Source organism: Caretta caretta, chromosome 3 (assembly GCF_965140235.1).
Source record: "Caretta caretta isolate rCarCar2 chromosome 3, rCarCar1.hap1, whole genome shotgun sequence".
NCBI lineage: Eukaryota > Metazoa > Chordata > Testudines > Cheloniidae > Caretta > Caretta caretta.
The window spans coordinates 175,958,007-175,980,339 of NC_134208.1; the positions used below are offsets into that span (position 1 = coordinate 175,958,007).

General features: G+C 45.9%; 1 protein-coding gene across 6 annotated transcripts in view; it reads left to right on the forward strand.

Moving 5' to 3' along the window:
* The first annotated feature begins 19,518 nt into the window (after positions 1–19,518).
* The window catches only part of PRKCE (protein kinase C epsilon), a 524,967-nt gene continuing 522,152 nt past the window's right edge, over positions 19,519–22,333 (forward strand). For 2 of the 6 annotated variants that reach the window (XM_048842983.2, XM_048842984.2), the window contains exon 1: positions 20,003–20,100. Coding sequence is in view for 4 of the 6 variants with exons in the window: in XM_048842980.2 (XP_048698937.1) it covers positions 20,635–20,982 (348 nt within the window). In the remaining 2 variants the exon portion in view is untranslated. Of the gene's footprint in view, positions 20,983–22,333 lie in introns of all 6 variants that reach the window. The other 4 variants (XM_048842980.2, XM_048842979.2, XM_048842982.2 and 1 more) reach the window with 4 other exon arrangements.

Sequence of the window (22,333 nt, forward strand, 5' to 3'; positions counted from 1 at the left end):
GAGTAGGGTTGGGGGAGAGAAAACCTTTTGTAGTTATAAACACCCATTTTTTCATGCTTTGTGTGTATAAAAACATTTTCTGTATTTTCCACAGTATGCATCTGATGAAGTGAGCTGTAGCTCACGAAAGCTTATGCTCAAATAAATTGGTTAGTCTCTAAGGTGCCACAAGTACTCCTTTTCTTTTTGCGAATACAGACTAACACGGCTGTTACTCTGAAACCTGTCATAAAGTAATGTAGAAGCACAAATATTAATATATTTTCCATGCTTCTCTTTCATATTACCATCCTTGAATTATTTCTTTTCTGCTCCACAAAGGGCCCTAGATGTAACAGATTCAGGGCATTTCCACCAAGGGGAAGGAAGACATGAGATTCCTGAAGCCATAGGTGCCAATTCTGTGAGTGCTCAAAAAAAAATAGTGGATGCTTAACACGCCCAACCACCCGCCAATTAGCTGTTCAGTAGGCTCCGCCAATGAGCTACTCAGTGGCAGGCGGAGTCAGTGGTGGCATTTGAGGAGAACAGGGAGGACTCTAGGTGCCTCTAGTTTCGTAGCTGAGGTCTGCTCACAGCACAAGCCCTAGCCTGAGCTCTTAACTGCAACACAGCTTGAGTGTGATATGTGATGAGTTCTGTGCTGCTCCCAGCTTCTGCCTTTGGGGCAGGGAGTTTGTTTATAAACAGAGGCAGGGTGATTAATAACAAAAGGCTTGTCATTAAATTAAATTAAGGATGGTTAGATGATCCTGAAAGCATTGCCAGCCACTCCAGTTAAAAGATAGGAAGCAAAGGGCAGGAATAAATGGTGAGAATGTTGAGAGGTAACTAGTGGTGTTCCCCGGGGGTCTGTCCTGGGACCAGTGCTGTTCAACCTATTCATAAATGATCTAAAAAAAAGGGGTAAACAGTGAGTTGTCTAACTTTGCAGATGATACAAAATTACTCAAGCTAGTTAAGTCCAAAGCTGATTGCAAAGAGTTACAAAGGGATTTCACTAAACTGGGTGAGGGGGCAACAAAATGGCAGATGAAATTCAATGTTGATAAATGCAAAGTAATGCACATGGCAAAATATAATCCCAACTATATATACAAAATGATGGGGTCTAAATTAGCTGTTACCCATCAAGAAAGAGATCTTGGAGTCATTGTGGATAGTTCTCTGAAAACATCTCCTCAATGTGAAGTGGCAATCAAAAAAGCTAACAGAATATTGGGAATCATTAGGAAAGGGATAGATAATATGACAGAAAATATCATATTGCTTTTATATGTATCCATGGTACGCCCACATATTGAACACTGCGTGCAGATTTGGTCACCCCATTTCAAAAAAGATACATTGGATTTGGAAAAAGTATACAGAAGGGCAACAGAAATGATTTGGGGTATGGAACAGATTCCATATGAGGAGAGATTAAAAAGACTGGGACTGGAACTTTTTTCCATGTGCATATTTTGCCATGTGCATTTTTTCAGCTTGGAAAAGACATGACTAAGGAGGAATATGATAGAGGTCTACAAAATCATGAATGGTATGGAAAAATTGAATAAGGAAGTGTTATTTACCCCTTCACATAACACAAGAAACTAGGGGTCACCCAATGAAATTAATAGGCACTAGATTTAAAAAAAACAAAATAAAGTATTTCTTCACAGTCAACTTGTGGAACTCTTCGCCAGGGGATGTTGTGAAGTCCAAAACTATAACAGGATTCCAGTAAGAACTAGACAAGTTCATGGATGATGTGTCCATCAATGGCTATTAGCCAGGGTGGGCAGCGATCCAAGACCATGTCGGGAAAGGCATGTCCCTAGTCTCTGTTTGCTAGAAGCTGGGAGTGGTTGACAGGGGATGAATCACTTGATGATTACCTGTTCTGTTCATTCCCTCTGAAGCACCTGGTATTGGCCACTATTGGAAGACAGAATACTGGGCTAGATGGTGTGACGAAGTGGGACTGTTCTTAATGTTTCCTCTGAATAGTGTGGGGGTGCCTCAGTTTCCCCTAGGCAGTTCTTAAGTATCTAGGGGGTGGAGTAAGGGTGTATGATCATTGCAGAGCCCTAGAGGGCATGTGTTTGCAGGAGTCTGGACACAGAGAATGGCCAACACCCTGTTTCCTGGCAACTGATGGCCTGGGCCCTTCCCCCCCTGCAAGGTGAGAGCTGAAGGGTTGGAGAACAAAGGAATCAGGTGACCACCTGGCCCGGGAAAGGAACAAAGCCCAGAGGAGGAGGGGCTGGAGGGGGTTTTCAGTTTGGGGCTGGCTGGGACATGGAGTGAAGTGCAGACGTGGTTGTCTGGCTCACTGCCCCCCAAAATGGACCCAGCTGAGGGGTCCCGTTCTCTGCACCTGCAAGCTCTGTTTTAGACCATGTTCCTGTCATCTAATAAACCTTCTGTTTTACTGGCTGGCTGAGAGTCACGTCTGACTGCGAAGTTGGGGTGCAGGACCCTCTGGCTTCCCCAGGAGCCCCGCCTGAGCGGACTCGCTGGGGGGAAGCACACGGAGGGGCAGAGGATGCTGAATGCTCCGAGGTCAGACCCAGGAAGGTGGAAGCTGTGTGAGCTGCGTGTCCTGAAGACAGGCTGCTCACAGAAAGGCGACTGCCCCAGAGTCCTGACTGGCTTCATGGGGAGCAGTTCCAGAGCATCGCCCAGGGACTCCGTGACAGATGGACCATTGATTTACCCACTATGGCCATTCTGATGTGCTTATATAGAATTCAGATGCCCCCCCCCTGTAACCCACTAGACCCCAGTCCCTTCACAGAGCTGAGATAGAACCCAAGAGTCCTGACGGGTTCTCTCTCTCCACAGAGTTAGTAACAAAGTAAGAATATACATTAAAATTTTAAACCTAACCAGTGTCCCTTAGGTGACTTGCCACAAGATGTCTGAACATGTTAGTATTAGAGCTGAGTGGACCTAATATTTATTTAATTTTCTTTCTTTTATATAGGAATTAGATACAGTGCTCCTGTCAGCCAATTGCTAAGTTATCTGGCAAAAAACTAGAGTTGTCAAGTGCCTAAGTAGCCCCTGGAATCACAGTTAAAGTTGCCCTCCTGCCCCGAAAAATATCTGAAATGGCACCCCTGGAGGAGGAGCTGGGGGGGATGGTCAGAGTGGGGGCAGGAGGAGGCGGAGCAAGAGTGGGGCCTTGGGGAAGGGGCAGAGTGTGGGTGGGGTCTCAGGGCAGAGCAGGGTTGGGAGCACCCTCCCGGAAAGAAGAAAGTTGGCACCTGGGCCTGGAGCTCACAGAAGGCGTTAGAGCCACCTTCTTCTCGTGGAGCCTAACTCTGGAGGGTCCCCTTCCCTGATATTAATATTAGGTCTGCAGTAAGCCCTAAGGGCCCATTGTACTAGGCACTGTCCATGCCATCGTAGACAAGGGATTTAGTGACAGGGTGCCATAGGGCCTGGTGGAACGCTGACTACAGAGATCGACCAGTCAGTCCTCTATGCAGAAGGAAGGCACACAGACTGCAAACCCGACTGGCTGAGGTAATGGCTCTGGAATGGTCACATTCTAATCTATGGCCTAGAGAGGAGGATTTTGTCTCCTCGTGACTGTGCAGTCCCATGGATCAAGCCAGTTTACTTGGGTTTGACAGAGGAAGGAGGATTTCCCTCTGTGTAACTCGAAATTAGAACAGTCTTATTGGCTTTGCTGCTGACTCACTGTGTGCCACGTTTCAAAAAGTGCTCTCTAATTTTGGTACCCAACTTTACATGTGTAGTACAGATTTTCAAACATGGATGCCCAAAGTTAGACATTTAATAATCCATATATTTAGGCTCCTAAACAAAACTGGCCTGAAATTCAAAAGTTCATAGATCTGTATTATAATAACATAGTCTGAGCCACTGCATAACACAGGCTATATTTCTGCATCAAGTCCACAACTTCTCTTTGAGCTATAGCCGATCTTTTAGAAAGATTTATAGTCATGACTTAAAGACTTCAAGGGATAAATAATCCAGCACATCCCTTGGTAAATTACTCCAATGGTTAATTACATCTCTGTTAAAAATGTGCACTTTATTTCTACACAGTGTTGTTGTAGCCGTGTTGATCCCAGGATACTAGAGACAAGGAGAGAGTGGGGAGGTTATACCTTTAATGGGAGCGACTTCTGTTGGTGAGAGAGACAAGCTTTGAGTTTACACAGAAAGCTCCAAAGCTTCTCTCTCTCACCAACAGAAGTGGCTCCAATAAAAGATACGACCTCACCCAGCTTGTCTCTCTAATATCGTGGGACTGATACGGCTACAACAACACTGCAAACACCACTTTTTTTCTAGTCTGAATTTGTCTAGTTTCAGCTCCCAACCATTGGATCTCATTATGTCTTTTGCTGCTAGATTAAAGAACCCCCTTTGCTATCAGAAGTCTATTCCCAGTGTAGATACTTGTAGATGGGGAGCAGGTCACCTCTAACCTTCTCTTCAATAAACCTAATAGATTGAGCTTCTTCAATCTCTCACTGTGAAGCATGTTTTCCAAACCTCACATCATTGTAGCTCTTTTCTAAACCTTTTTAAATTTTTCAACAGCCTTTTTGAAGTGGGGGCACCATATCCGGGAATGGTATTCTAGTAATGGTCTTACTGCTGTGGGTTCCCATTCTCAATACCTCTGCAAATCAAGAGCTTAGTGTCTAAAGGCCTTTCATGTCAGGCCCTTAGCGTCAGAAGTTGGACACCTAGAAAACTGAGCTACGTCTAAAAAGGTGGAGCTTAGGCTCATTTTGCCTTCATTTTGCCATCTGTAAAATGGGGATGTGATGGGGTGGACTAGGCCCAATGGCCCCCTGCTGGAGACCTCAGGGTTCTGCCACATCCATCCCAGGAAAGGAGCAGTACAGAGGTCCTCCAAGTGGCCTAGAGTGGGTGAAAGGAAGCAATCAATCAGAGGGGCTGCTGGAACGGCCAATCAGGGGCCAGGAGGACCATATAAAAGGAGCTGCAGAATACAGCAGCAGTTAGTTGCTCCTGGAAGCTGGATAAGAAATGACTGTATGCCTGGCTGGCTGAGGGAACTGCAGCACAACAGACAGCTAAGTGAGGGCAGGTACTGGGGGAGCTGGCTGCTAGGACTGAGCCAAAGACAGTTTGCTATCAGGAACCAGGGGAGCAATGAAGGAGCTCCTGGCTGGCTGCAGGGACACTGAGTAGGAACTGAGCCTGGGGAGGGCAACAGGAAGATAGCATCTCCAAGGAGAAAGCCCAGGGGATACATCCCCATACCAGGGCTGGACTGGTTTAAAGATTGCAGACACACACAACCAGAGGGGGGTCCTCGCAAGAGGTGGGTGCCGACCCTGTTACATTTGGTACCAGAAGTGGGGATCTGGAACCTGATTAACAAGGAGCACAATTATGGAGGAGATGATCCGCCTGTTAGTGGCAGGCCAACAGCAGCATGTAGTCGTGGTGCAGCAGCAGCAAGAGCAGCAGCAGCGCACCCAGACCCTGCTGATGCAATTAATGGAGAACCTGCAGAAGGAACAGGAGGCCAAGTTTGTGGCACAGCAATGGTGGCAAGAGATCCACTCCAAACAGCAGGAGTGGATAGAGAGGCGGTTGGGTCACAACAAACCTGAGAACCCAATAGGGGATGGAACTAGTGGTCGGTTGGGTCCAGACCTGGCAAAGCTTGGATCACATGATGACCTCAAGGCCTTTCTCCGGACCTCAAGGCAGCAGACTAGAAAGAGGCAACTTGGGCAGCCCTCATAGCACTATTCCTGATGGGTGAGGCACAGGCGGCTTACTGGGCAGCCATTTTGGATCGGGTAGGGCTGATTCGAGAGGTATACAGGCAGAAATTCCAGATGGAATTGTTCCCGTAAGGCAACAACTACAGGTAGTTGCCCAGAAATTATGAGACCTGCCAGCATTCTGGATTTGCTCAGAGACCACCTTGGTAGAGAAACCCAGGATCAGGTGGTCCTAGAGCAATTCCTGAAAGTCCTACCAGGAGGGGCACTGAGCTGGGTAAGGCGTTTCTAACCAGACTCAGTGGGAGAAGCAGTCGAGTGATCTGAGGCCTACTTTGAGGCTGAAGGAGAGAAAGGGCCCAAGCTGCATGGTAAACTGAGAGGGGTTCACCCAGGAGGCTTGCAAGGGGGAAAGACCCCAAGTATTATAGGCTCAGGGGAAGCAACACAACAGCAAGGGGTCTAGGGAGCCCTGCAGCCTACGGGAGATAGTAGTGGGAAGGCACTAGGAGACCCGGTAGTCTGCTACAGGTGTGGCCAGCCGGGGCATATTAAAAAGCACTGCCCAGTAATGGAATGTGGCTACCTGAACTGTTATTACAGTGGAACTAATTGGTGGGGGTCTACTTTGAAGGTCAAGGTGATCCCACCATGGTTAGTGACAATCAAGCTAGAAGGAACTGTAGTTAAGGGTCTGATAGACTCAGAGTGTGGGTACACCTTGGTTCGGGAAAACCAGGTGAGGGCAACTGGTCTAGACCGACACCTCCCAGTACACATCTCCTGTGTACATGGGGAGACCTGAGTCTACCCCATGGCAGAAGTTGGGTTGGAGGTACAGGTCCAGAGAACTCGACTTTGTGTCAGCATGGTCAAGGACCTGTCATGACCCATAATATTGGGGAGAGACTGGGTGGGCTACTCAGCTCTCATGTGGGAAGGACCAGGACAGCGACCCAGGACTGAGAAGGTCCAGGCCCAGCTGGGAAAGAAAGCAGAGGGGCTAGGAGCCAGGATAAGGAGACCCCAGAAAGGAGTCCAGAGGCAAGACCAGAATATCCCAGACGTGAGGGACCTGCTGAGGAAGTGCCAACGAGAGTTGACCGAGGGATAGGTGCCAACTTTTCCTGGAGCCAGTGGGTGCTCACCCCCGACCCTGCCCCTGGCCGTGCCCCAACTCCACCCCTGCCCCACCCCCTCCCATCCCCTGCCCAGCCTCCATTCCAACCCCTTCCCCAAAGTCCCTGGCCCAACTCCACCCCCTCCCTGCCCCATTGGACTCCTTCCCCAAATCCTGGCCCCGCCTCTTCCCAGAGCATGCCACGTTCCCCCCTCCCTCTCAGCACTTGCCACCATGAAACAGCTGTTTTGCGGTGGCAAGCTACTAGGGGGAGAAGCAGGGACGCAGCATGCTCAAGGGAGGAGGTGGAGGTGAGCTGGGGTGGGGGGCGGGGCAGGGAGCACCCACCAATTTTTCCCCATGGGTGCTCCAGCCCCAGAGCACCCATGGACTAGGTGCCTGTGCTAAGATCTCCAGACAGGTATTACCCAGGTGGTCTGGGTAGAACAGGAATTGGCCCAGGTACGGGTGGAAGCCAATGGGAAGAGGGAACAATGCTTGGCTCTGTAGGAAACATTGGCCCAGGCCCAGAGGGAAAAGGATCAGAGGACACAGCAGGATACAGTAGAGACCCAAATAGAGACCTGGGCCCAGCAGAGTACCGCAGGGACCCAGACAGAGTTCAGGGTTCAGCAGAATACTGTGGGAACTCAGGCTAAAAGACCCAGTTTGCTAACTAGCATAGAGGCCCAGACAGTTTCGCCCCAGCTGGAAGAGGTGAAAGAAAAGGGTTGGGATAGAAAACAGGACCCTAGGACAGGGAGAGGAATCGTGCAGGTACGTTTTATGAGCTCCCTCCTAAGAGAGGAGGACCTGGTGAAAGAATTGGAGGTAGCAGAGAAGGAACTGGAGGAACTCAAGTTCAAAAATGAGTAGCTGACCGAAGAGCTCCAGTTCACTGTAGAGGAAAAAGAGTGCTTGTTCCACACGGTGTACAATTATGAAACAAAGTTAGAGGCCTTATGGGACTCCTGGGAGGTGGGCAGGCACAAGCCTGTCCACGTCTAAAGGCCCCCTCCCCCAGTCTTGCGGGAAGGAGCACTGGACCCGGGAACCAACTGAATATAGGGGACAACTAATGAATAACAGAGTCAGGAGTGAAGGTCACAGGTTCAAAACTAGGGATCCAGAGGGGGACACCGAGCAGAGAACCCTGGACAGCGCCAACTGCTCCTCAAAGCTGTCTAGGGAGCCAGCAGACACCAGCGGGGGGAACTCTGCCTGGATGCGTGAGACCAGGGAGGAGCGGAAATAGGCCCCACAGTTGCAGAGCACCCTCTCTCCTAGCGTCCTCCTCCTGGTGTTGAAAATGGCCACTTTGGCCAGGGCCAGGAGGAGGTTGATGAGGAGGTCTTGCAACTTCTTGGGGCCCCGGAAAGGGTGTGCGAATGTAAACAGGTGTGGGGAAAAGTGCAGCCAGAACCTCAACAGGAGGTTCTGGAGGAGCCGGAATAGGGGCTTCAACCTGGCACATTCGAGATAAGTGAGCACCAGGTTCTCCCACATGCCGCAAAAGGCGTCGGGTATGGGGGTGAACCGAGCCAGGTACATGCCTGTGCTTACGGCTCCATGGAGCAGACGCCAACCAATATCCCCAGAGGGCCATGGGACCAGGGTGGAATAGAGGCTGACCCACCAGGGTTCCTCAACCTCCACAGGTGGCAGATAGTCTTGCCATTTGGTATCAGGGAGAGACACGAGGGTGAGGAAGTGAAAAGTGTGGAGCATGAGCATGTATAGTTGTTTCCTTGGTGCAGTTCGAAAGCGAACTGGCTGCAGGGCACGCAGCCAGCTCAGATTGTGGAAGGGAGGGGACTGGGAGGGCTCACGGGACAGGGGCCTGACGAAAAGGTCCAGAGGGCCTGGGGACCTGCTCCATGATTTTTCCAGGGACTGAGGTGAGGCTGATCAGCCTGTAGTTCCCCTGGATTCTTCTTTTTCCCTTTTTTAAAGATGGGCACTATATTTGCCTTTTTCCAATCGTCCAAGACCTCCCCTGATCGCCATAAAGTTTTCAAAGATAATAGCCGATGGCCCTGCAATCACATCAGCCAACTCCTTCAGCACCATTGGATGCATTGCATCCGGACCCATGGACTTGTGCATGTCCAGCTTTTCTATTTTTTATTACAAATAATTGCACTGTGAAAAAGATAAACAAAAGAGAGTATTTCAATTCACCTCATAAAAGTACTATAGTGCAATCTCTTGTACCCCACTGCCTCTCGAGTGCGAGTAACGTGTTAATCATGCTGTGAATTAATCCTTAATTGACAGCCCTAGTGCAAAGTGAAAGTTATGGGGATTTATCAGTTGGAAGTGACAGAGGAGGACGAAGACTTGGGTGTATTGGTTGATGACTATGAGCTGCCAATGCAATGCACCTGTGAAAAAGACTAATTTAATCCTAGGATGCATCAAGTGAGGTATTTCCAGAAGAGATAGGGAAGTGTTATTGCCATTGTACAAGGCAATGGTGAGACCTCATCTGGAATGCTGGGTGCAATTCTTCTATCCCATGTTTAACAAAGATGATTTCAAACTGAAACAGGTTCAGAGAAGGGCTGCTAGGATGATCAGAGGAATGGAGAAACTGCCTTACAATGGGAGACTTAAGGATCTTGGCTTGTTTAGCCTAACAAAATGAAGGCTGAAGGGAGATATGATTGCTCTCTATAAATACACCTGAGAGATAAACATCAGGGAGAGAGAGGAGCTATTTAAATTAAGGGTCAGTGGTAGTACAAGAACAAATGGATATAAATTGGCCACCAACACGTTTAGGCTTGAAGTTAGATGAAAGTTCCTAACCGTCAGAGAAGTAAAGTTCTGGAACAGCCTTCCAAGGGAGTAGTGGGGCAAAAAACTGAACTTGTTTCAAGATTGAGTTTGATAAGTAGGGCTATCAAACGATTAAAAAAATTAGTTGCTATTAATCACTTTTTTTATCGTACTGGATAAAAAGACGGTTATATGTAGCTAATGCAAGGCCAAGTTCTAATACCATCGAAGTATTTCAAGCCTGCAGTAACACCTACACGCTAAACAGGCTTTCGCCTCCAGTTCTTGTGCTACAGATAACCCACCAACAGCAAATGAATCCCGCCAGCCGTGACACAGTACGCTCACAGCATTGCAGTATCGCTACAAGCCCATGGATCAAACAAAGTACAACAGTTTAACCAGTGCTACTGCAAAGTGGATAGCTATGAACTGCAGACCACTCAACATTGTAAATGACAGAGGGTTAAAAGATGTTATTCAAATTGCATCTTCCGATCAGTCATGCACCTTGCCCTCCTGAGGAACCATTATATCACAGATACATGACCTATATCACAACGAGAAGACTATGAAGTTGGAGCTTCTGAAAAATGCACTAGCTACTGCTTTGACTGGTGATCACTGGACATCCTTGGGTAATCACAGCTATCTTGGAGTCATGGCACACCTGACTGATTCTGCATGGACACTGCAGTCATTTGCTTTAACAGTAATGCAGACTGAAGAGAGACATTATGCTGAAACATGTGTAGAGCGTTTCTTGTTTGTTGCAAAGGAATGGAATACTCAAGAAAAGGTAACAACAATTAGTACTTAGAGTGCGATCAAAACTGTGATTAATCGCAATTAGTTTTTTTAATCATGATTAATTTGTTTTGCGTTAATCCCGGAGTTAACTGCGATTAATCAACAGCTTTACTGAAAACCTTTCAGTTTGGGGATTTTTGTTTCTTTTCTATTAAAAGTCAAAATTTTCTGCTGAAAATGTAAATAATTAAAAATATTTTGTTTTCCTCAAAACTATTTTCTAGCCAGTTCCAATAAAACACTTACCCACCCTGGTACGGCACTGCTAGATCCTAGAATGAAAGGACTTATATAAGTGGCAATGTACCTATTTCACAGGGGGATCAGATCCTTTGTCTTTCACTCTGTCATTCCTAGGTTAGAAGAGGCTGAGAATACTCTGGTAGAAGGAATTCTTGATGTCACTCCCAATGAGGCTTTCTCAGCATCTATGAGTGACACTGATGGCTCAGAAAGGAGCACCATACTGCTCTCTTTGCCTGGATAGAAGATCAAATACTTTTGAGGATATGGATGGGAATTAAAGAAGAATAAGGGAAGAGTCCATTACAAAATCCTCAAAGAAGAAGGAAAGCCCTCCCCAAAAAACTAACAGCCAGTTACCACCATTTTGATTCTTCTTGTCTTCACTCCTTATGTGAATGCTAAAGTCATGTTTATTCAGTTGTAAAATGTTTATTATTCTATTTTTGCCAACAGAGGCCCCTTAGGTCCCAGAGTTTGGGAAAAGACCTCCCTGTCAGTCCATAAGCTAATGATTTTCTCAAGATACATTTCCCTAACACTTTCTCAATGGCCAGTCCCATCGTGCCACTACCATATATTCAGGCAGTGCAGCAGTCAGCATGTTCTCCCCTTCCTCCATGAAGAAAAGTATGTTAATGCTTAACCATTGCTGAACTGTCCATGACCTTCAAGTCAAACTTCCATCCACACTGGAAACTTCCATCCACACGAAAAAAATGGAACAGTGCTTTAACCATGTTAGGGCAGGAGTGTGTTTCCCTGGAGTGCGGTGGCTGCTCGGCCCTCCCCACCGCCCACCCCCCTGTCAAAGGCTGTGCCTGATGGGCACAGTGTAGCCCTGGGCTCCGTATCATCAGACCTCCTATTATGTCATGCACATTAGTGTCCCATGTAATGTCAGTGCATAGGAAGCTTCCCTGCCCCAACAATTATTGCACATTCTCCAGATGACAGCTGATAAATGAAGTGTGATTGGTATGAAACAGAACTGGTTTTACCTTCACAAGCAATCTTTCTCCAGCAGTTCCATGTTCAGAATAGCAATGATCCAGAGCTACAGGCAGAGGCGGCTGGACTGAGGAGCATCCGTGCCCACGAGGAATTGCTTGAGAGTATTAATATGGAGACATCCAAGGCTGAGGAGGTTATCCAGCTACAGAGGACTGCTGTCACACTACCATGGGAGGAGGATATGGCTCAGTCACAGGGAGGACACTGGCTGCTGATTACTTCTGGGAGCAGGCAGTGCTCCACCCCTACTCCCAATGCACCCACCATAGTGATGAAAAACCGATATGCTGCCCTGGCAACGAGCAATGAGCAATCACCTCTCAAGGTGGAGAAGGAGAAGCCATGTATCTCCAAGGCTGGGAGGATGGCAGCCACCACTCCCAGGCGGAAACTTAGAGTAGTGGTGGTTGGTGACTCTCTTTTGAGGAGGATGGAGATACCCATCTGTTGCCCTGACATGGTATCCTGGGAGCTATGCTGCCTGCCAGGGGCCCGTATCCAAGATATTACAGAGGGATTGTCGAGGATCATCCAGCTCTCTGACTACTACCTCATGCTACTTATCCATGTGGGCACTAATGATACTGTGAGGTATAACCCTCAGCAGATCAGAAGTGACTACAGGGCTCTGGGAGTAAGGGTGAAGGAGTTGGGAGCGCAGGTGCTGTTCTCTTCGATCTTTCTGGTCAAGGGTAGGGGCCCAGGCAGAGACAGATGCATCCTGGACGTGAATGCCTGGCTGCAAAAATGGTGTTGCCAGGAGGGCTTCGGCTTCCTTGATCACAGGATGCTGTAGGCCTGTTACTCAGTGAGGGAGGAAAAACAATAATAGAAAATGTGGAAATGGCAGAGGTGCTTAATGACTTCTTTGTTTCGATTTTCACCAAGAAGGTTGGTGGTGATTGGACGTCTAACATAGTGAATGCCAGTGAAAATGAGGCAAGATCAGAGGCTAAAATAGGGAAAGAACAAGTTAAAAATTACTTAGACAAGTTAGATATCTTCAAGTCATCAGGCCTGATGAAATGCATCCTAGAATACTCAAGGAGCTGACTGAGGAGACATCTGAGCCATTAGCGATTATCTTTGAAAAGTCATGGAAGATGAGAGAGATTCCAAAAGACTGGAAAAGGACAAATATAGTACTCATCTAAAAAAAGGAAATAAGGACAACCTGGGGAATTACAGACCAGTCCACTTAACTTCTGTATCTGGAAAGATAATGGAGCAAATAATAAAGCAACCTAATCCAAGGACAGGATTATAATTCAAAATGATCTGGACAAAGTGGAGAAATGGTCTGAAGTAAACAGGATGAAATTCAATAAGCACAAATGATACAAAGTACTCCACTTAGGCAGGAACAATTAGTTGCACACATACAAAATGGGAAATGACTGCCTAGGAAGAAGTACTGTGGAAAGGGGTCTTGGGGTCATAGTGGACCACAAGCTAAATATGAGTCAACAGTGTAACACTGTTGCAAAACAAGCGAACTTCATTCTGGATATATTAGCAGGGGTGTTGTAAGCAAGACACGAGAAGTAATTCTTCTGCTCTACTCTGTGCTGATTAGACCTCAACTAGAGTATTGTGTCCAGTTCTGGGTGCCACATTTCAGGAAAGATGTGGACAAATTGGAGAGAGTCCAGAGAAGAGCAACAAAAATGATTAAAGGTCTAGAAAACATGACCTCTGAGGAAGGATTGAAAAAATTGGGTTTGTTTAATCTAGAAAAGAGAAGACTGAGCAGGGACATAACATTTTTCAAGTACATAAATGGTTGTTACAAGGAGGAGGGAGAAATATTGTTCTTAACCTCTGAGAATAAGACAAGAAGCAATGGGTTTAAATTGCAGCAAGGGAGGTTTAGGTTGGACATTAGGAAAAAATTCCTAACTGTCAGGGTTAAGCACTGGAATAAATTGCCTAGGGAGGCTGTGGAATCTCCATCATTGGAGATTTTTAAGAGCAGGTTAGACAACACCTGTCAGGGATGGTCTAGATAATACTTAGTGCTGCCACGAGTGCAAGGGACTGGACTAGATGACCTCTTGAGGTCCCTTCTAGTCCTATGATTCCATATGACGTGAACTTTACACCCACAGAGAATGCAGCAAACTAGGAGAACTATGGTAGATTATGTGGAGGCGGAAAAGATCCATGTGACAGGTCAAGTCTAAGACATACTTCTTCCCAATGAGATTCCACTAACTGATGCACCTGATTTAAAATCAACTCTTAAATGTACAGGGCCAAAAATATAATTTAAACATAACTACTAAGACTTGGAGAACATTAACCACAAACAGGAGAAAGTTCTGCATCCTTAAGACATTTCAGAGGGGACGTTAGGAATCCCTTAGCTAACTTCTCCCAGGTAAATGTTTTGCAGTGCAGGAATTCCTTAATGGGGAATTGGCTGGTGATAGGAAATGCTATAGCAGGAGAGATGAAGGTTTGAGCTAGAGACAGCTGATTTTTTTTCTTGTTGAAGGGAAATTAGATATCTGCATTTCCCATAAATCTTCTACAGCAGGAGGAAAGTGAGAATGCTCTGGGGAGAGGAGGATCTGAGCAAGATTTTCAGAAATAGGTGGCTGAAGTTAGGCACCTAAAGTAAAAGATCTGATTTTCAAAAGTTCTGGGCACCCAGCAGCTTCCATTGACCCAATCGTGCAAACATTTATGTACATGACGCACTCGAACTTTACTCACACAAGCAGCTCCACTGAACTGACTCACAGAAGTAAAGTTATTCACATCCATAACTCTTTGCAGGATTGACCACTGTTTGGATCTGAAGTCAGAGCTCAAAGTTAAGGAGGTTTATAGCCAGGGTTCCAGTTTTGGATCTATCTCTGACATGAAGGTGGTTCTTAAAGCTTCTCCAACAGCGTGAGAGTGGATCTTGCTCTGCATGTGTGTGTATGTTTCAGTGTATCATTTAACCACCTTTCTCTCAAACTGCCATAACAGAAGAGCCCTGAAATATTTCACAAAAGTTTCAGTAAGAATTTCAGTAACAATTCCCAGGAAATCCTTGCAATTAGCATTGACATTAGCTATGGAAAACTCTGCCAGGCATGTTTCCCTATGTAGCTCACTGGTGGCCATGGGTGTGGAAAAACTCCTCCTAAAAACTTCCAGCAATTCTGGACCAGGAGCACAGCAGCAGCAGCAGTGATTCTTAACTGACTACATAAGCTCATTAAAAGTCGAGACAAGACTTTGCACACTCCCTCCACCAGATAGTGCTATTTATCCACAGAGCCCATTTGGGATTCGTGGGCCATGCAAAGGTCAGGGGCTGATTCAAGGTAACAAATGCTGCCTGCAGCTTGCTAGTTCTCATTTCACTGTTACTGTAACTCAAGGAGGGAAAGCAGGCTGGGGCACATGGAGAAGCAAAATGCTGTGCTCAAGGGCCGTTCTTTGGCCATGACTACATGTTTTTCTTACATTATTGCAATCTGATTACAAGTTTCGTATTCTCTCTTTTAAAGCTCACTATGCAAATAAATATCCAGATTTTTATTGTATTACTACGATCTGTTCCCCACCCCCTGATTTTTGCAGAATACCCAAATTATCAATAGTCTGACATGTAGTTACATGCACAGATGTAACATTAATCAGGGAATCAAGATTCTAATCCTGCAGACACTTCAGCTTGTGAGTAGCTTTAGCAGATGAGTAGTCCTGATACAAAGCTGTTAATTATTTTGGGGAAGTTCTGTGGCCTGTGTTATACAGGAGGTCAGACTAGATTATTACAATGGTCCCTTCTGGCTGTGGAATCTATTAATCTGTGTGCATAAGTGTTTGCAGATTTGGTGCCCTAAACAGTAATAACATATAAAATTATGGTAAAACTCACAAATCCTCCCGAAATAATAATAGCTCTCTTCCAAGAGTGTTACTGCTTCTATAATATTTTACCCATATTTCCTTGGTGCTGATTCCCCCCTCCAAAGTAATCTCTTTTTGTTTAATTTATCTTTTAAAAAAATAGCTAACGAGTTTAAGCTAGTTAACAAGAATCTGAATGGTAACAGTAAATACTGTTTGCCATCTTGGATACAGTTTTTGAGTATTTGTGTGCTATAGCTGTGTCTGAGGGCCAAATTTTGGTCTCATGAGCAAAGCCTGAGTAAAAGGGCTTTGCCTGCAGCAGCTACATAGACACCATTCCATAGACCTGGCCATAGACACCTGGCCATGGACACCATGACTGGGTATGAGAAGGATAGGAACAGTCATACTGGATCAGACCAAAGGTCCGTCTAGCCCAGTATCCTGTCTTCCGACAGTGGCCAATACTAGGTGCTTCAGAGGGAATGAACAGAACAGGGACTCATCAAGTGATCTATCCCATCATGAATCAGTCATGGGCCATTGCTCCTCTCTCTGGATGGCACTGGGGCTTGTGGAACCATCGATTGGCCGGGACCCCAGCCCTCCGGCATGCCCCTCTGCAGTGAATGGCCGAGAACCACTGTGGAGATTTGCACTATGATATACAAAAGGATGCTGGGTCCCCGTGCCGCCTCTCTGCAGCAGAAATGGGGCATTTTCCATGTAGTTTTGGCCTTCCCCATTCATGTGGAATAGGAGGAACAGCATTTGCCTCTAAGCTCTTAGAGGATCAAATATCATGATAAAGGAACAGGCTAAAATCAAGCCAGAAATTAAGCGCTTAAAAACCATTCAGGATGAAAAGTGTCAAACTACTTACCATTATTGACAACTACACTATTTGAGACAATTGGGCTGATTTTTCTCCTACTGATGAATTTGTGGGGGGAATATCGGAAGCAGGTTCTTTCACCTGTTTTAACTGAACTTTAGGACAATGGTTCAGGTGTCTTGTGGGTAAATCAATAGCTGTTTTACTTTGAAAAGTTCAGTCTTGCATGTACATGATCCATAATGAGAAATTTCTGCTTTTGTTGAACAAAATTTGGAAACATCTGATAAATGAACAAATACAACATAATGTATTCTGCAATCCTTACTGAGCTCTTTAGTCCTTACTCAATGCAAGCTGTCCCCTTGCAGCAAGATCTTGGTCCCACTGAGTGCATAGCAAAACTCACATTGACTAAAATTAGAGAAGAGGACTTGGCTATAGATGCAGATAGTCAGATATTTGCACACACAACATATCTGTGTATATATAGCTATATAAAACCAGATGTATGGTATGTGTGTGTCCAAATATATTGTGTGTACACATAGCTGGATATCCACCCACTGAAATAAATGCACATGTGTTTATTTCAGTGATTAGACTTATAATACATTGAAAATATGCATTCATTTTCATGTGTGATCTCATGGACATGCAAGGATATTAAAAGCCACTGCATACATTGTGCTTATTTGAGTCTTACATTGTGCATTCAGAATGTAATTGTAGTTATCTTTTAAAAAAATAAAAAGGCATTAAATGGAAAAATACATTGTTGCAATATAAGACTTCAGCTTTTACATTACCTCAGTGCCAGGAAATTCAAAGTGTTTCCCACAGTAACCACACCTCAGGCACATGACACAAAAACTCCAATGAGGGCCATTTAATGGACTTAAAAATCTCTTTCTGAGGCATTAAAATTAACACCATATCATGTAATACAAAATGATATGTGTGCCCAGGTGGGCCAAGTTACAATTTTGGAGGAGTCTTAATTTTGTATTTCTTGACTTTCGTGCGTGTGAAATCTCCCAGTGACTACACTACCTCAGTGAAATCAGAGGTGCAACTGCGGTACAGCTGTCTGAAACTGGACAAGACAGATGTAATGCTGGGTAATTGAGGAAGGCATTTCATATAAGTTTCACCATATCTTTGCTCCCCATTCAGGGAGTCTGCCCAGAGATTGTGACTAGTACTGGGGTCTTTCTGCACTTCTGTTATTGTGAGATGAAGTAGCAATGTACACCAGAAATGCTTTCTCCTATTTGTGGCTTGCCAGAAGAACACACACAGTACTAACAGTCATGCTTTCATAACCTTCAGGCTTTTAGTGCAATACCCTATATGTGGGAACTAATGCACAAATCTTGAAGCTATCCCATCAGGTCCAGAATATGTCAGCCTGCCTGCTAAACAATACTCTGCTGTGGAAATACATTATTCTCTGTTCTGGTCATTATATTGGCTCCCCAGTGAATGTCAGATTCAGACCAAGACCATAGTGCGAATCTTTAAAGCTCTCCATTGACTGGATCTAAGCTGCCTGAAATATCCAATATCAGGACCCTTCATGACTGTTGTCCTGTTAACAGTGGAGCTGTCCCCAACTAGATTTAGACTCATGAGACAGAGATTTAGACTCTGGAGACAGAACTTCCTTGGCAGCCAGCTCATAAACGGGAACTCTTTTGCTCGGGAGAGCAGAATGAACTCAAATCTTTACCACCTTTAGGGTGAAGGGCAGGATCCATCTCTTTGCCTTCAGCTTTTCCACAACAAAACAATGATAATAAATTAATAACACAAAATCAGTAATAATGCTCACAATAGAAAGACTGGGTAACATGATGGATCCCAGACTTCTCTACAATCATGTGGCAGAAGAGAAAGACTCTCCTGTTTTATTGTAAAATTCTCAAATACCATGCTGATGAGAATGGTATAAATCCCTAGATGACAGATAGATTTGATAGAATCTCACTCATAGTGTTGTAGTAGGGTGTTTTTTTTTTTTTTTTTTGCATTTAATAACCTCCAGGTTGAGTAGGTATTTCTCACTGGTATTATTTCCAGTATTCACTGGAGGACAGCCAATGACAAAATAGTTAAACACTTACTAAATGTTCTGTGAATTCTGTTGAAGTTGGCATATGCACACTGAAATATGAGATGATCAACAGCAGAAAAAGCGACTGATTCATGACAAAGGGATATGAAGTTTATAGCTTAAGTGTGTGGTTTTGGCTGGTATATTTGATTACAGTCCTAGGAATGGTGGCAAAACCACTTTCTTTTTACCCAGGCCGTGTTACTTATCAAAGTTTTGCAGGCAAACCAGTCAGGGGAATTGTCTTTGCAGATAAAATCTCCTGGGTCCTTTGCACTGTCTTTTGTTCCAAAGAAATCTCCTCACCCAGGAGGAGGCGACTCCAGGTCCTTTTCCTCGCAAATCAAATCTCGGCTCTGCCTTGGAGGACGGTTTCCCTTTGGCTCCCAGTTCACTTCCCAGCGCCTGGAGTCGGAGGGGAAATTCTTCCTAAAGCAGCCAAAAGCTCTGCCCCTAGAATGACGTCAGGGGGCCTATGCCGCGGCCGCGGCCCAATGGGCGGGGAGAGAGGATGCGCCCGCAGAAAGCAGACGCAGCCCGCCTCGCTCGCTTGCGGCGGGGCGCTGAGGGTTAATGTTGGCAGCCGGCGAGGATCAAAGCGATTACAAGGGAAAAGGAGTCCAAAAACCGGAGCTTGCATTTGTCAACAACAATTTATCGCGGATTGGAAAGTCCTGAAGGGATCCCGGGGGGATTGTGTTGTTGCAGAGAAGAAAGACAGAAAGTAAAGAAACCAACAACAAGCAGCCGCAGTGGACATTCCTCGGGAAGGAATATTTACGTTAGGCGTTGACATCTTTTTTTCTTTGCCCGCGCCGTATGCTGTCACAAACACACTTCTGGCGATAGACTTGCAGGCTAGGAAATACCAGTAACGTCTTGAGATCGTCCACAGCAGCGCGAGAATAAACAATAAACAACAACAGTACCGCAGGGCCGCTTGAAAGGCTGGGGCGGGGGCGGCTGGATGTTTGCAATGTTTAATCGGGGGGGGGGGCAGGATTTCAGTGATAAAGGACTGAAATAAAACGGGGGTGCTGTTTAAAACTTCCCAGGCAGATGAGCAGGGATGTTTCCCCCCCCCACACTGAATCCCAACTTTTATCTTTAGCAGAGTGGGGGGAGGAGGGGGAAGGAAGAAAGCCCCCAGCCCCCCACCCCTGAACAAATCACCTCATGAATATGCACGCAGGGAGGGCAGCGCTCATTGAGTCTGAAAGAGTCACGACCCGAGTCGTGGTTTCTTGACTCGCTTGTAGCTGTTTCATGCTCACTTTTACCGTATTGCTCCCCCAACAGGCAAAACTTTCTATTCACACACACACACACACACTGACGTCTTTTGCGCATTTCCTGCATTAGAGAGAGCGAGAGGTGGGGGGGTGCTGCTGCTACTCAGCCCAGCACCGACGCGAGCCCGCAGGGCTAACCATCCAGAAGGCGGTGGTCACCCTGTGCCTTTTTAAATCTCCGAAGAGCCTGATCCGGAGCAGACTCCCCTCATGCATTGGATTCGTTCCCCTGGATCCTTGGCCTTGGAGGAGGAGGAGGAGGAGGAGAAGGCGAGGAGGCTCCCCGATCCTATGCGGATGTAAGGTCCCCGGGTGTGTGTTTTCTGAGCAGAGGCTGTGAAGTAGGCAGGGCTGGTTGTTTGGCGTGGTGTTTCGGGTTTGTGTGTGTTGCTGCCCACAGACAGTACTAGCGTGAGCAAGAGCCTCGGATCGCGGCTCTGCCTCCTTTGCAAAGACTGATCCAGGATTATGATCTAGGTGAAGGGGAAAGTCTGTTGCCCACCCCGAGGGTTTATTATGCTCGGATTTTGATTGCATTGGGGGGGGGGGGTTCTGCAAACACGGCCGTCCCCCCTGCTTCCCTCCCTTCCTCCCTTGTTTTCCGTTAGAAACACAGGCAAGAACATTGTATGTATTCACGGGGTGTCGCAAGAGCAAAGGCTAAATAATCAAAGATAGCAGCAGCAGCAAGAAGGGAGCCCCCACGTTGTGCTCTGCTTCCCCCCCTCCCCCCGCAGACCTGCTCTCCTATTTATTGGTGAGCTCTCCCTGCCTCCCTCCCTGTGCGTGTGAGCGAGTGTGCTTAATCCCAGGAAAAGTGAAGCCATCCAACCATGGTGGTTTTTAATGGCTTGCTGAAAATCAAGATCTGCGAGGCGGTGAATCTGAAACCCACACCTTGGTCTCTGAGGCATGCGGTGGGTCCCAGACCACAGACCTTTTTGCTGGACCCTTACATCGCCCTCAACGTGGACGATTCCAGGATCGGGCAGACCTCGACCAAGCAAAAGACTAACAGCCCTGCCTGGAATGATGAGTTTGTCACTGACGTTTGCAATGGCAGGAAGATTGAGATGGCTGTTTTCCACGATGCCCCCATCGGGTACGATGATTTTGTGGCTAACTGCACTATACAGTTTGAGGACTTGCTGCAGAATGGGAGCCGCCACTTTGAGGACTGGGTAAGTGTTTGCACTGCAAATTCATACGGTTTTGTAAGGCACTGCTGGCGATGCAACACCTTCATTGCAGAGCTAGGTTGCAATGGCATGAAATGGCTCTGAAGCCTTTCCAGGCTTTGTTACACTCAGTCAGGCAGTGTTACGCATATCTCCCTCCTCTGAGATGTGTTTCACAATTTTTTTTTTTTTGGAGGGGGGGAATCATTGTGTCTGGGTAAAAGCTGGATCCTACTGGATCCAGCCTCCCAAATGTCACTGCCTAAATGGGGAACAAGTCTAGTTGCTCCTATTGTAACAAAAAACAAAACAAACAAGACAGACCCCCACTGCATCCAGGAGTAACAATGCAGCAAAACCCCAGATCCAAAACCTAGATCTTGATGGAGCCAGAATTTGGCTCACACCTCCCAAATTCTAATGCTTAAATTGAGAACAAGTATACATGCTCTTGTTGCAGCAACAGGATCCAGACCATGATATTTCCCGGCATGAAAGCACCACCGAAATCCAGATCTGATACTTGGAACCACACAGTTTTTGATCCCCAACCCCCGGCTTCACGGCATCAATAGAAAACAAACATAGATATTCTTCTGACACCAAAAATCTGGATCTCGATGCATTCCAATGCAATTGTACTGCAGGTACTTTGGTAGCTAATTCCTGCCAATTTTTGGTCCTAGTCTGTGCAATTCCACTGCTTAACTAAGCCACATGTTTAGCTGCCTCTTAAATATCCAGATTTGATGTGCCTAAACCCCACAGCGCTACAAAATCTTGAATCCAGCATCCCAGCATATTGTAGTTCAATTGCACTGCAAACAAAAAACCATTTGGGGATGTGCATTTCACAACTATATAAAACACACACATATCACTGAAACAGCAACAAAGTTGGCTATATGTATTGTAAACAATGTTAACAATAATGTTCTCAAGAAAGCATAGAAAAAGTCCTCTGATCTGGGATGTTCCATACATGACCATCCATAATGTTCTGAAATGTGCACCTACATGTTTGTTTATTCTTGATGAAGAATCCAAATCTGGACATTATTTGTTTAGCAGATGGAATAACAACAAAACACCAGAGCCCAGTCTAGAAAATAGTTGGCAGATCATGGGCCTGATTCTAATTTACATGGAAGGGCACCTTTACATCTCAGTGGCTGTGTAAAGGAGCCTTAAAGTGGATGTAAAGAGATGTCAGCATGAAGGAAAGGGGCCTTCGTGTAAATGACAATCAGGCCCTATTTATACTGATTGACTAAGAACTGAATGAGGGCTGTATATTTTTTCTTTTAATATTAAAATGAACCTTTATAGCTTTAAATGAGTCTATAAAGCCAAG